The following is a 16,009-nucleotide window of genomic DNA, read 5'->3' as shown; positions in this document are numbered from 1 at the left end:
GAGGTCGTCCAGGAAGGCGACAGCGGCCACATTTATTGAGGGCTGTCGAAGAGCAGGGAGCGCAGCTGAGCGGCGGTGGTAGCGTCCGACCCTGGCCAAGGTCCCGAGCGTTCTCCCCAGCGCGTGCTGGAGAAACTTCAGCCTCTTCGGCATTGCGCTAGTGCCGGCCGCGTGGGCCGCTACAGAAGGAATACCACCGTAAAATTATTTTTATTCGACCAGAAAAAAAAAGGCATTTTGTGTCCACGTTCAGGTCTTTTTAGGCCATTTGCACCCGCTCTATGGACACTAAAGTAGTTTGAAATCTCTTTTCACTCCCTGTACCATAGGCCTTGTGCCTTGTGTGTGGAAACATCGCGGAGCGTTTCAGATTTGCTGTTCCTATACCATTGTACCTGTACCTTTAGAACAATGTAAAAACATTCGATTGTAAGCAGATTTGACATACGGAGAGTCCCCTTTTAACATAATGTCTATGCTACTGATGACGTTTCTTTATATCCTAGAACAACCCCGTTTTTTGTCTTTACGGCATGTACGACAAAGTTCTTAGCTAAAACGGGGTTTTCGCGCCCTCGAAGCCACTTGTACATTTCTTCTTCAGCATCCTGCGACAGCTGCAGCCTCTCTTCAGGAGTCAGCGACTTGCTTCCCGGCATCAAAGCGGTCATTACTCCTGCGAACAGAACATAATTAGAACAAGCTTCAGGTTCACGACAGCTCAACCCTCTTCAATGCACGTGGTTACACATTAACTTCGGCGGTCGTTGTCTCGAGTTTATATAAAAAAAACCGTCTTTGTCTCCAGGTTTCACGAAAAAAAAGTCTAAAGTACACTGTGTCCTCAGCAATTCTCTAGTATATGCGTACTCTGTGACGAGCAGTTTGCAAGATCTGATGAGATCAATATCATTTCTGCCGCTGAGAACGCCGCTAATCCAGTTGCAGTAGTTTGAACGCCCACGTGCGTTTAAGAATAGAATATAAACGGATATTCATCGCTATAGGTGACCTGAAACCATTCGAAACAACTAGGGGTGTGCAAATATTCGACAGTTTCGTAAATTCAGCTGTATATGAAATTATTCAATATACGATTTGATCCAAATGTTTACAATTCGTATCTCAAAATATTAGACTGGAGTCAATAACGTTTCGGTAACGTTTGCTCCGTGTGTTTTCGGTTCAGCGTACCTCCTCCTGGGTCGCAACGCGGTGCACGCAGCCGCAGCCCCGACTCCATAGGCACTTCCTAGGCGTACGCAACGTGTGTTTACGCGCCCGCGTGTACGCCGAAGCAGGTCTGCGCATGCGCGCGGCAGGAGACGCCAGCAAGCGCTAGCGCGGCGCCCAAATCTGCATCAGTCAGATGCCTGCGCCCGCGTTATGCCCGGAGCGCGCGCATTGGAGCCGGCACGGCGGCGTGCATCGATTGAAGGACGTGTTGACTTCGGCGGGACGACTTTGAGTTGACTGCAGCGGCCGCAGATGCTCTTCTTCGCGTGAAATTCGCGAATCAAGTGCGACAGCGCGAGCCCGAAGGGCAGCTTGCGTGATGCACATGGACGCTTTTCTCTTTCCGAATCCTCACGCAGGGTGACACTGGGCGCTAGGCGCGCAGTGCGTGCGCCTCTCAGGCATCCATTGAGTCACCACTGAAAAGCAGCTGCTGGGGAGCAACGTAGTTGCACTGTAGAGGAGTGGTCGCACCTGCTACATTTTTGTTTCATTTCAGATTGAACGTTTACTGTCTACAGGATATAAAGAAAGGTAAATTCGCTGTTTCTATTTCTGACACGTTTCAATTGATGTGCCTGAAACGGTTTGTTTCACTGCGTGAACTTATAAAGCTAAAAACTGCGCAAAAGATGGGACACACAAAGAGAAGCATTCAAGACGAGCGCACACTAACAACGTGTTTATTGCGCCAGCGCCTTCTTCCTTCTGCAAGAACAGTGCGCATGCACACCTAACAGACTGCCTCAAAAGCGCAACCAGTTTGTCATGCCTAGCAATTCCAGTTCCTTCCTGTAAAATTGGAGGAAGACTCATTTACACATTTTCAGGGCCAAATCTTGCCATCTTGAAGGCTTCAAGAATTTTGCATTCCATTTTTCCCCTCGCATCCCCGATAATCTTTGTTCAATCGAAGAGCTGCCTGCCATCTTCACTGTCATCCCTGCACCCCGCACAATACTTAGGATGGTGCTGTCCAAACGTTGCGTTTAGATATTGGACTGCTTAAGGAACCGTCTGCTACAGCAGCGGCCCGTCTGGCCGACATGCAACTTGCGACAGCTGAGTAGAATCGGATAGATTACGTTCCTTCTGAAAGGCGCAGCTTATTTCGGCGGTTAGTGCCACATTCAACCTGTTATTGTTTATGCCTCTTGTTTAGTTTCCATAGAGAGGACACCTTACAGGGCACAGAAAAAATAACACATACATAATCTTCCTCCAACCCTAGTCAGGCCGTGCGGGACATCGTAAACATAAGGCATCACCTCGATCTCCCGCTTCTCGCGTGTATTCATCACTGGATGGTCTGATCTCGGGCGAAATCTTCCACATGGACTCAGCAACAGCCCGACGAAGAGCATGCGGAAAACCAACAGATCGAAGACAACCGACTCGAGCAACAAATCTTACCTCAACCTTATGCGAACAGGATTTGACAAGTGAAGACCTTAAACTTGGACTGATTGATGCTTCTCGAAGTTAGCCAAGAATGGGATTGCGTAGAAAAATAAAGCTCATCAATTCTCGCAATGACTATGACTATAACAGCAATTTTATCTCTTGTGTTCAGACGGCGGTTTCTAGGAGCTCACTTAGCACTTTGCAAATAGATCATATTTCCCTGTTTTCCCAAGGATGACTCGTCAAATCGATATCATGAAACTTGTCATAAAAAAGGAAGGATCATAAGAATAATATGTGTTCGTAAAACAGCCTAGTGAGTAAAAAAAAGGATACTATTCGTGACTTATTCAGAACGCAAGCGGAAATGCCCGAAAGACGTGGACGATTGTGAATGAAGCGCTTGGACTTGGTTCAAACCAGCGGATGTTGCCCCCAGACGTGGGTGAGCAAACTGTTCATGCTTTTAATAACTCATTCATTAATGTAAGACCACAACTAGCAGCGAAGCATCCACACGCTCCCAACGCTTAAGAGTTCGCGTATTCCGTCCATAATTTTGTGATGCATGACATTCAGTGACATGAAGTTATTTCAGCAGTGAACACACTAAAAGCAAAGTGCCTTGTCTTGATAAAACGTCCGTTAGATTAATTAAAGATAGCGCTGATATATATAGGCACTCATCTTTTACATCTTTTTGGCATTGATTATTACGCGAAACCTACACAGACGAACTGAAAACAGCTACAGTCGTACCGGTATACACGGAAGGTGACCGTTGCAATACGAGTAGTTCAACGTTATATCCATTTTAGGCGAAATTGATAGGCTTCTTTAAAATTATTCTGTTCCCGTGATAAATAATTTAAATCTAAGTATAATATTCGGTGCACTAACTGTCATGGTTTTAGAAATAGCAGCTCAGCATCGTCCTCAGTTCTCCGCCTAGCACGAGTCCTTGTGGGGACCTACCCCGCTGTCACCTTCGGTTTGCTTCCCCTATGCGTCCCTTGTTAGTTACCTTGACTAACAAGGGATGGCGCCGGAGTCGCAGCTGCACTGGCGCCACGGACGGCGTGATTGCTGTGAGCGTGCGCGGTGGAGACGAGACTCTATTCGGCCGGGGAACATCGCCGCGTACGGACTGCACGGCTGCGCGCTCAGCTCTTAGCCAGAGGGACGAGGAAGTGGCGGGGAGAAGGTGCTCCGCATCTCGTCCCGCCCGGCTTCGAAATTGCCCCTTGCCCGAGCGTAGACGAACGTTCTCTCGTAACCCTGCAGTTGTGTAGGACGACCACGATTCCTTGGCATATTTTGTTGCCAGCTCGTGTTTTTGCTGTTGTAGCAATAAATGCCTGTTTGTGTCAGCCAGAGTGTCGTTCCTTGGTTCTCGCTGCGCAAGGCCCACAGTTGTCGGCGTGCTCTCGGTAGCGCATGCGACCACGGGGTGGGGTCTAGCGGTTGTGTACTTTGTCAGCCGCAGCTAAGAGGAAAAAAACGCATATATATATATATATATATATATATATATATATATATATATATATATATATATATATATATATATATATATATATATATATATATATATATATATATATATATATATATATACACGAAGGGAAACAGAGACTTCTTAGTTACGACGTTGCGGCCGGGCCCGTGCTTTCGTCAGGTAATGCACAAAACATCTGTGCTTGGTCCTTAAATACCTGTTCTACGAAAAGACATGTGATCAGCCACTAATATCTGATGACACTGTAATAGAATGCGCATGACGTCGTAAGTGACGCACAGTGACAAGGCTTACAGTCTTTCGGAGTGGACACGTGCTCCTCGCAAGCAAAAATAGCATTAAAAAATTTTTACGCTGGGGCATGCAGAAAGCAATAATCAATGACACGCATCGCGGCGTTGAAAGCATGGCACAGAAACACGCGGCCACTCACTTCGTCAGCTCATAAACAATAAGATTAAAAACAAAAACGTACACATGGCATAGATGAAACAGTACACAGGCATTCTACTAATTGACGCGTTTTGGGCTCGAGTCCTGCACCTTCGAAAAAAAAACAAGCAAAGGAGGAAAACAAGCTTGTACAAACATGCTAATCAGTACTGCCTGGATAGCACAGAAAATCAGGTAAAACAAAAGACAATCATCAGCACGTTTTTCATTACTCGCTACTTTGAGAGGAAAGATATTTTCCCAGCGTTTTCATTCAAACCAAAGGTAAGTGCTCTGAATTTGAAAATTAAGAGGGATTCTCAAACTTCTCTGCCATGGTGAGATTTTAAGCCAGATTCAAGTATTGTGGCTGTAATGTTATCAAATCAGTGGCCGGGAGTCGCGACATTTTTTTTAGAGCGGAAGATTAGGAAGGGTGTTGGCATGTGATCGGTGGTTATTCAATCGGAACCTGAAGGGTAGTTCAGGTAGATTGGACAGAATAGCAGCTTTACCTGGCAACCCTCCTTATAACCAGGTGCACCTATTTACTCATTCCCAAGAATCTCTGAAGCACCTAAAGAAAGTCCGTGGTACCCTTCGGGTTTCCCAGGCCATACATGCTGCTTGCAAGTGTTGCCTGGTCCCTATACTCATACACTGGGTTCAAGCACGCACAGATGTCGATAGCATCGCATCTGACATGATATCTAGTTTAACGGACGTTCCATAAACTCCCCCTGTCTCTTTGCCACCAGATCCACTTCAGACACATTTAACATCTTCAGCCTCCCTCAGGCGGGGTACACGTGCTCTTATTCCCCCGTGTACCCACCCCCTTCCTCCCAACCAATCACGGGATGGAGGAGGTCTCTCTGAGGCGGATACGCGTTGGAGTGGACCTTACGCCCGCAGTTCAGCACCATTGGCAAAGTGAGAAGATTCCTGCGCCGGAAAGATGCCCTCACTGCTAAACACCCGCTTCTGATACCACTATCCACCACCTATTGTGGCCATGCCCAGGAACTTCGCTGGTGCGCGCTCACGTTCTTCACGAGGCAGGCCTGTCTTCAAACAATGACTCCGATTTCTACTTGTGGATAACAAAAAACATTTACGCCCTAAGATTGTGCCTTTTTATACATAACCGGACTTCATGCCTTTCTGTAACGTCTTAACGTATTAACGTTCGTTAATGACATAACGTTTTATGCCGTGGTCAAATTTAGCGCCCCAAATAAATAAACAATAATACTACAGACATTATCTTACTAAATTACGCGCATTTCGGATTCTTCGTTGTGCCTACCTACTTCTACCCCACTTTGCCTCTGTGCGCTACTGGAACCAATAATTCGATACGAAGTCCAGCTTTCTTGTGAGGCAGCTGTGAAATAATGCATAACATTGTTATGAACATGTTTAAGGCAATAGGTAGAACTTTCCGATGCGTGGCAATATCTTGCTTTCAAAGTTTGTCCTGCGCTCGGCCCGATCAGTTCATGCTGCCATATAAAACCACTTAGGTTCGTTTACGACAATTACCAGCAAAAAACCATAAGCATCCCGAGGGAAGATCTGCGAATTTACTAATTGTTATGGTTCAGTCCTAGAATATGGGAAAAACTGCGTTAATAAACATCTTCCCGTTGAAAACATGCAATCATCCAAAATTTCTGGATGTGTCACTTTTGCCGAAAACAATGCTTTATTCAGCAAGAAAACTTCGCAAAGCGAAATACACGTGGTGCCGCCAAGAATGGTCTACTGATCCGGAGTACCCAGGTTCGAACCAGACCGCGGCGGCCGCGTTTCGATGGAGGTGAAATGGAAGAAGCGCCCGTGTGCAGAGTTATGTCAGAGAACGTTGAAGATCCTCAGGTGGTCGAAATTATTTTGGAGGCCTCCATTACGGCACCCCTTTCTCTCTTTCTTCCTTCACTCCCACCTACCCCTCGTTCCTTACGGCGCGCTTCCGATGTCCACCGACATATGTGGGACAATTAATGTTCAATTTGCTTTTCTCCAAAACCAGTTTTCAATTTCATTTCATTTTCAAGATTCGTGCATCGGCGACGACTGATGCATTCATGAACGAACGCCATTTTGCCGTCTCGTTCGGCAATTGTCGTCGAAATACGAAGCAGCGCGGTGAGCATTGCCAACAGTGCGAAGGGTTAAGTAATTAAAAGAGCGCAAACCAGAGGAGGGAGAGGAAGGTTAGTTGCCCACACGAGCGCTGAAGCTTACTCCTCGCATTGTGTGCACTCGGGCTGCGTGTAGCCGTTGTAAGCGGCAAGTTCAGGACCGCAAGCTGTCAAGAACAGCATTCACACTGTGGGTGCTTTCGACGAGGCTGAGGAAACGGCTTTGTTCTCACTTGAACACACGAATCGGCTACTTTGTGCCGGCTGAGGGTGTAATGAAAGTGCAAAATGTTTTTTTTCCTTTTTTTTTATTAGGAGTTCATGCCGACGCGCGCATGCATGCACGTCGGCAACGTGTGAAGTGCTATGCGACCGCGTTGCCCCCCGTGTTTTCTGCGGAGTGGAAAGGAGAATACGCTTTTAGATGTGCTGGGAAGTATCTTAGACGTGCGACGTTAATGCACCATCGCCTCTCATTTTGCTCATTAAAGAAAATAGTCTTCCAGCGTTATCCATTATGCGCACAGTACGCGGGGCCACGGCACGCGCGACAGTTTTCCGCGAGAAAAACGTTCAACCACCTGATGCGTGTTCATCAACATTATACGTGCATCCCCTGCAGACAGATATATAGCCGGCAGGCGGCGCCAGACTACAGTTGGGCGGGACACAACCTGATTCGTTCCTGCTTACAGCCAGTAGGAAGCAATTCATTAACATGGAAATCACAATGCCCACATTAGAGTCAACCACAAGGGTTGTCTGCGATCGTACTTACAGCATAACTAGTCAGCAAACACGCGATAATCGACAGCACGGCGCATCGGTTGATGAGTATTAATTGTGCAGTTTTTTCACTCAGATGTAGTGTTGAATGAATACGTAAGAGAGCGAGGGCTGCTCGAATGCTTTTGACGATACCTCGAAACTTAACGTGCACTACCGGGCACAAAAGTTTGCGGGACGCAAACTCTTGGAAGAACGTTCATTGTAGCTTCACCTCGCTACCCAGTCTCCTAATATTGTTAGCAGAGGAAGGAACATTTATACCTTTAAAAGCGAGGCGTTTAAAAGCGAGGTGGGGCTACAATAAACGTTTTTCCAAGGACTCGCATCCAGCAAACTTTTGTCCCCAATAGTACACATTCAGGACAGCACACAACGCACCGAAGGCTACACGCCCGCGTTATCCTCGTCTTCGTATACATACGTGAGCACGATCAGCGCTTGCGCTGTGATCTCGTGCCTCTCTTTCGTCCTTGTTGCTTCGCGATGCGGCTTACCACGACAATTAGAAGTTTCTCATCTGCGTTATACGGCTGCCCTCGATAAGTTCACATAGTTTCTTTCAGCCATGGCGCTTGCCACGAGACACAGACACACGCGATGATCCGGAGAGCGCCATCTAAACAGTGGAGATCGGTGCGGCATTCAGTTGTATTCAGCTCCCTTGTATTTTGCTGCCGTGACCAGTGATCTTTGGCCTGCAGTTTTCGGCTTCTGGCCGGGCTTCTGGTTTTTAGAAATAGCGCCTCTGAATGGTCGGATCGCAAAGACGTCATAAAAACCATTTCGCGGCAGTTCATTTTACCATGCGCTTTGAATCGGGAAGTGTTTCAGAACTTTCATTTTCGGCTTTCTCAGCTATACAGCCACCTTTTGCGATAAAAAGCGTCGGTAATGTTCCTGAGGAAAAATGTAAAATTAATGCCTTGTTTGATACTTCTTCGTAAAGTACCAGTTAGCAGGAGGTAGGAAGGTAGAGCGACGTGTCGCATAAGGAGCGCCCTCTTGGGATTTTTTTTTACCTGTAAGTTTTTTTTATAAAAAGAGCTCGCCCAGGTGTAGTCTGTCGTACGGACTTATAGGCTAGATTTTCAAAGCAACATACCCCGCAGGGTATGGAGTGTATCATGTCTGATTAGAAAGTACGCGCTCCCGCAGCGCTTCTTTGCAATGAGATAGAGAGCACGCTTAGTGCCGCAATGCTACTTCGAATTACCTAGGAAGTTTTAGGGCGTCAAATGAGCTAGTTTTTCTTCGGTTACCTTCCTATAACTCACCCACGCTCTCAGAACGCACCTTGAGCATGTCGTGAACGTGACAGTAATAACGGTACCACCTTTTCTCCGCGCACATAAGCGACGTTGCACAGCGCATCTGCTAAACTAAAAACGATGCCTCCCGAAACGTAAAGCTGCTTCCAGCCAGGACGTCCTTAACATAGCCTCGAACTGCTGATGACGTGAAGGCATCATTTACTGCGTGACAAAATGTTTAAACAGAGGCAGACCGCTCATCCTGACCACCACTGATTTATAAAAGGCATACCTCGCGAATGGCTCGTTCACCTTCCCTTTGTGTAGCTACATGAAAGCAGTACTAGGGACGGGCACTGGTTTTTGTATATATGGCTGTCTCGCCGCATGGAGCTCACACGGCATGTGGAAATTCACAAGAACTTCTACTTCGCGGAAGTTTTAGTGCGCTTGAAGCGGATACAAATAAAAGAAATGCTACTATGTAGACTCGAACCATGAGAACAGCCTAAGCACTTAAAGTAGGTAAAGTCGAGAAGCCCTACTCCCCGATGGTCTCAATAGTGTCATTTTTTCTGGTGATATAGGTTAATGAGAATAAGTTATTAGGTGCATTATTCGCCAAAATATACAAAAGTAGTTTCGTTATTCAGAAATTATTTACGTATGCTTTCGGTCCCGTTAGGTTGGTGGGAGGTTTCGATAGGAGAGTTATACGGCGTGAAAAAAAAACTCTCCATGTTACTATTTTCGTTATGGTCCCGTTATTGTGGATGCCTTCATGATTTAATGTGAACACTGCAACATTCGAAATTTACGCCGCAACAGTGAATCGCTAGAAACTTTGTGCTTGGCTGCTATTGGGTTGCAGCATCCACAATAGCACGCATAAGTTCCAGCCACTACTTCGTGCAACCCTTCCAGAGATAAAAAAAACTGCGCCCGGTATCTGGTCTTCATGGGGCTAAGCTTTACGTCACTCTTCTCTGTATTTTCCAACAAACATAAAGTTACGTAATTTAGTTCAGTTGGAGAATAAGCGTTATGTTACACGGAAAACTCATTGCAGCAAGGCGACCGAAAACGGTACAGCATCAATGTCACTTTCTCAAAGTGTGGGAGCTTCTATGAAACCTTATGCTCATGTCACGCAACAAAGTCCATGTTGGAGTATTCCTGCAATAATAAACATCGTCATCATCATGATCATCATCATCAGCCGGACTACACCCACTGCAGGGCAAAAGCCTGTTCCTTGTCTTTTCAAATAACCCTCTCCTTTGTCAGCTGAGCTCACCCTACGCCTGCAAACTTCTTAATCTCATCCGACCACCTAACCTTCTGACGCCGCCTGCTACGCTTACGTACTCTTGGAATCCACTCCGTTACCCTTAAGGACCAGCGGTTATCTTGCCTTCACATTACATGCCCTGCCCAAGCCCATTTCTTCCTCTTGATTTCGACTACGATATCATTAACCCGTGTTTGTTCCCTCAACCACTCTGCCCGCTTCCGGCCTCCTAATGTTACACCTATCGTTTTTCTTTCCATGGCTCGCTGCGTTGTCCTTATCTTAAGCTGAACCCTTTTCGTTATCCTCCACGTTTCTGCCCCTTAGGTGAGTGCCGGTAAGATACAGCTGTTGTACAGTTTTCTTTTGAGGGATATTGGTAAGCAGCCATTCATGATCTGAAAGAACCTGCTATATGCGCTCAACCCCATTCTTATCTTTCTAGTTTTCTTCTCTTTCATGATCCGGATCAGCTGTCACTGCCAGCCTTCAGTGGACGTATTCCTTTACTACTTCTATCACCTCGCTGCCAATTGTGAACTGCTATTTCGTTGCTAGAGTTTTGAACATTACTTTGGTTTTCTGACTGCTAATTTCTAGATCCACCGTTCCGCTCTGTCTGTCTGGCTCATTGATCATGATCTGCAGTTCACCTCCGGAGTGGCTCAGCAAGGCAGTGTCAACAGCGAATTGCATATTATTTAGATATTCTTCAGTAACTCTTATCCCCAACTGTTCCCATTTCAGGCCTTAGAATACCTCCTCTAAACAGGCGGTGAACAGTATTGGCGAGATCATGCCTCCTTGCCTGACGCCCTGCCCTATTGGAATTTTATTGCTGTCTTCATGGAGGAATATGATAGCTGTACAGTTGCTATTTTCACGTAAGGCTCTTCTAAACCTTGATTCCGCAATGCCTGTGTTACTGCTGAGGCTTCCACTGAGTTGAATGCTTTCTCCTAATCAACACCTATTCCGCGTTTATGCTGATTCCGCAAACTGGGTCTGGAATAGTCAGAAGCATCTTAAATATATTCGTCGAGCGAAAGTGGCCAACTGCTGCGCATTTTAAACTGACTCTATTATCAAACTATAACAAACGCCGTCCTTTGAAAGTTGTACGTTCTAGTTCATTTTGAGTCCATTCCTATCAACGTTTTACGTTAAAGCGTGAATACCACAGGAGATAAGGCAAAATTGTTTCCTTCATTAATTTTCTCAGCCGTATAGATCGCTCAGTGTACCGCCATCACCACAAGATCTGTGATATTACTCCACCAAACACTACCATGTAACAGCTCACCAATACGTTCGGAAGTCGCTGCCTAATCTTCAGGAACTATATCTTGGCGAGGGTATAAATTGGAAAAAAAAGTGGTTGCAGCCAGTGATAATATTGAAAAAAAATTAACTGGCACAAGCTGCATGAATTCTACAGGTGCTGCATTCTTTTTGTCAATTACTTTGTTTCTTAAATTCGATCTTTCTGTTCAGAGAAACGCACTATAGAAATCTTCCTCAGTTAAATCGCCATGCTGTACCGAATGCCCTCCACACTTGTGCATTATATGTAAACGAAAGCAGCTGTTCCTTTTTTTACTGTGCCAACGGCATAGGATGATTAAGCTGCCACTGGATCCATCTGTAGGTCTAAGCGTGTTAAGGTGGTTTCTGCACCGATGAGGCTGGTGAGCAGCAAGGGAGCAGGACGTATCTCCACGGGAAAACCTTTTCCTCCAGTTACCCAGCATGCGGGATTAGCTTTCGAATACCAAATGCTAACAGCTTCATTCCAGCTCTGGCGCTGCTAGCATATAAGCAATCTCTTTCCCCCACCTCTGCCTTCAAACCTGGCCAAAGAAAAGGAGGAACTGTGGAGACAACTACAAGCTAAACCTCCTCCCCCCCCCCCCCCAAACCCGGTTGTCATAAGCCATGTGCACACGGATAGAGTTAAATTGGAGTGCACCAAGTGCGGTGGAAACTCCACAGTACAGCATATCTTCTGGGTCTGTCCGACAGATCTCCCGCCAGTATGGCTTCAGAGGCTCATTCACGCAAGGCCGTGGGAAACCTTGCTGCTTATTTCCGACCTGGAAACCCAAGTGCATGCCGTGACAAGAGCGAAGAGGTAGTCACCAGTCACCACTGACGGTCACTTAGCAAGATCAACTAACCAAACTTGAAACTCAAGCCGATAATAAAAGTTTTCCAATCCAAAACCTCCCACTGCTGAGCGTTACTGCATTCACGTTTGAACCATGTGTTAAACGCCAGACAGACTACGTCGCTCCTGGGCACAACCAGTGGCCTGGCTTCGACATCCAGCCTTAAGGAGCTTTACTCACAATTAGCGCACGGTTTTGACGGGTATCGCATATTCTTCGTCCTGTTCATATTCGTGGCACAGCGGTTGACTGTATGCACATTCACTGTAACGTGACGCATGTCGGCAAATTGCAGCGGATGCCAAGAAACTTTGAACAAGTGCATTTATTCAGGAAATTGCTTATGAACTCCATTTTCTAACATATCGCAACACTCCACCATACAATCAATATATCCGCAGATCCCTCCTCAACACGTTTACAGTTTTCTGCTATTTGCTATCAAAAAATAACTCCATTGTTTTTTTTAATGGCATTCTCAGCTGCTGTGTATCAGGGTAGGACAAACTTTAAAGCAAGATTTTTCCACGCATAGGAACCTTAGAATATTGCCATCTATATACAGATTGAAGTATATTATATTATTGCACAGTTGTGTCACAATTAAAATGTCCACCCCAGAAAGTTGGCCTTGGAATTCCGTGTGGGAAAACATATTGATCGAGGTGTTCATGGATATATAGGATATGCGCAAGAAAATAATTTATTGTCAGCAAAAATCCTCTAAAGCGGTTTAAGAGTGATATGCCCTCATGATCGGAACCCCAGATCGCCACATTAATGGGTTGTTTAAGGAAGCAAAGTAAACCTTTTCTTATTATTTCTTAGTTACGGAATCTGGTCAAACTTACCCATGTATTCTTGCAGGGAGCAGGAGCAGTTGACCATTTCGCAGCTTCTCACTCTCAGACCAGCTGCCTCTACAAGTGATCTGGTGTACTCCAGTCGTTCTTCTGCGTTGGACATATCTTGAGTCCCGGGAATCATGCTCTCCCACAGCTGAAATCACAAACCAATAACTTTAGTGCTGCGTAAAGGACAAAATACAAGGATGAATAAAACTAACGAAAACAAATTGTGGCGAAAACGAAAAAGGACACCATCACCTTGGCAAAGTCTATTTTTAATCGTAGCAGAACGTTAAGGGGGGAAGAGGGTCTTAGAAAAAAATTTTGGTAATAAAGTCACAATAATGAAATCTTCAGGGAACATGTATTTTTGCATGCTGATTCCAAATATGTCTTTTAATTTTATCTGCAACAAATCCTCGTGCACTTAATAAATATGGTATGTAACTTTTTGTGGAGAGCTTTCAAGGAATACTGCTGCAAAGAACTTGCTAGAATGCATGCCATCGGCTTGTCTTGACCTAGAGCTATGTAATAAGGGTAAATTTATTATCCTACCTATCACAGAAGTGGAGTTATAGGATTTTGAAGTTGTCCCTTTAAAAGCAGGAATACAAATTTTTCTTTGCGTTTGTGAAGTAGCAAATTCAAAACCCTATAACTCGACTTCTATGATAGGTAGGAAAATATTTTTACCCTTATTGCATAGCTTGATGTAAGGACGAGCCGATGGCATGCATTCTAGCAAGTTTATTGCAGCAGGATTTCATTAAAGTTCTCCACAAAAAGTTACATAACATATTGTATAAGTGCACGAAGACTTGTATATATATATATATATATATATATATATATATATATATATATATATATATATATATATATATATATATATATATATCTTGTAAAAAGTACACAGCACACACAGCAGCAAAGCACAGCACAGCACAGTAATAAGAGCACAGCACAAGCACATCACAGTAATAAGCACAGCCTCACGAACAACCAGCGGAACCGTCCAGGCACAGATCAGAGACCGCGTTCAGTCCAGAGCACGCACGAGCGACCGAGCGTTCGGCTCTCAAGCTTCGCAGTGTTCGGCGCTTCTCGTCGTCTTCTTCGTTAAGCGCCAGCCTCTGAAGATTCTAAAGCCCGTGTGCAGTCTTACAATATATATATATATATATATATATATATATATATATATATATATATATATATATATATATATATATATATATATTAGCACACACTGGGCACATTTTTCTTTCCTTGTGCAATAAACAACTCAGTAGGCCACCTGGCACCTCATTGCAAGAGTTGTGAAGGCAAGGAAAACGACAAAAAAATTGCCTTTAACTCCGATCTTTCATAACACAAAGTTTTTGTTCATACCAAATGACAAGACCGAAAGGGAGGTTGTCGAAGCTTTTCACATTTAAAAAAACTTGTATAAACTGCGTCAAAGTTCCATCTATTTGACTTTATAGAGGAAGAAAAAGTTTTTTTAGGAGGCCACTTATATTTCTTTGTGATTTTTCACGTCCCATGTACGGCTGTACACTGTTTATCAGGCAAAGAAATTGCATTCTTTTGCTTGGTTTTAATTTTCACCAAAACACTTGATTACTGTTGTTTCCATCAGGTCATGCTTGTGTTTACATACTTCGTACCAGCTTTCACTATAGCCTTTTATTTTCATTGATTGTTGTTTACCTTTCATCCGTCAACAACGTCCCCTCGTGTTTTATTTTTTCTCTTACTTTTAAACCGGCTTATTGTTACTTTATAATCTTGTTTCTCTGTTTTCTAATTTCTTTGGCTTGAAACTCTTACCAACATGTCTGATCCCCCTTGTTTGATTTGGCCGTCCCCAATGATGTTATTTTGCTTCTCGAGTTTTGTTTGCCCAAGGAAAACAAAATACGATAAATGTGTGATATATTATAACAGTATTGTGCGATTTGACAAAGGTGGTTGCGCGGCTCGGTTCCGCGCTTATATATCATGTGCTTGTATTCACCAATAAACTGTTGAAAGTATGTGCCTCTGGGGTCGTTTTCGTTCGTTTGTCGCTGGTCCTTGTCTTATTTGTGCAGTTTAATCTTCTAATGCTTACTGGTGTTCGTCCTCGTTATTTTGTGATTTTGATTGAACCAAACCCATTCGCCAAGCTCTGTGCACTTCTACGCGTAATATGTATCGATGTTCCAGACCTACGTAAACGGAATACCAATATCCTGGTACACATGTACTAAATTTCACCCATGTCAGCATATTCTGCTCAACACGCGATTAACCACACATGTCGTGGGTGTAAAGCAAACACAGCAGTACTATGCCTACATCGAATTTGGCTTATGGTGTGACTAGTTTTCCATTGGTTGCAGAACACGAGGTGAACTGAACTGCATGGGCCTTGAAAACTTCTTTCATGCCTCGGTTTAGGCATGACCAGTAAACCAACAAATTTTGTTCACAGTTTTAGTGATAAACTTTTTGGTTGGTACGAATTTGAAAAAGATGTCTGTTGTTTTACACCAAACAATCAATCTGCGACCATGCTCAGTAAGTGTACACCTTAATGGCGTACAACTAGTGAAGCATAAGTACTGCGGGTGAATTTTTTCTCACAGTTGGTGAAGGTGTAGAGCGTATCCGTATCTGAGGAACACCCACGACACGCGTCCACAGCTCGCAACTAACAAGTGCGGTCATCACAGTCATCAGCCTAACTGCGCCCATTGAAGTACAAAGGACTTTCCCATATCCCTCCAATAAAACCTTGTTCCGTGTTAGCCCGCGTCAGGACAAGAAAACCTTATCTCCGTAAACTTCTTAATTCCATACACTGGCCGAAATGTCTGCCGCCCCCTGCTATGCTTGCTTTCTTTTCTAATCATATATTTAACCTTGATGGTCATC

At 44.6% G+C, this 16,009-nt stretch overlaps 1 protein-coding gene across 1 annotated transcript in view; it reads right to left on the bottom strand.

Annotated features, from left to right (window-relative positions):
• Positions 1-353: 353 nt before the first annotated feature.
• Positions 354-16,009, bottom strand: part of LOC144123746 (juvenile hormone acid O-methyltransferase-like) — a 31,260-nt gene continuing 15,604 nt past the window's right edge. The window contains exons 2-3 of the mRNA XM_077656511.1: positions 13,088-13,235; positions 354-676 (exon numbers count right to left, since the gene is read on the bottom strand). Of these exons, the coding sequence (XP_077512637.1) occupies positions 474-676; positions 13,088-13,235 (351 nt within the window). The 3' untranslated portion in view covers positions 354-473. The remainder of the gene's footprint in view (positions 677-13,087; positions 13,236-16,009) is intronic.

Source organism: Amblyomma americanum, chromosome 3, assembly GCF_052857255.1.
Source record: "Amblyomma americanum isolate KBUSLIRL-KWMA chromosome 3, ASM5285725v1, whole genome shotgun sequence".
Taxonomy (NCBI): Eukaryota; Metazoa; Arthropoda; class Arachnida; order Ixodida; family Ixodidae; genus Amblyomma; species Amblyomma americanum.
Note: the sequence above shows the minus strand (reverse complement) of the source record. Positions and strands in the feature narration are given on the sequence as shown.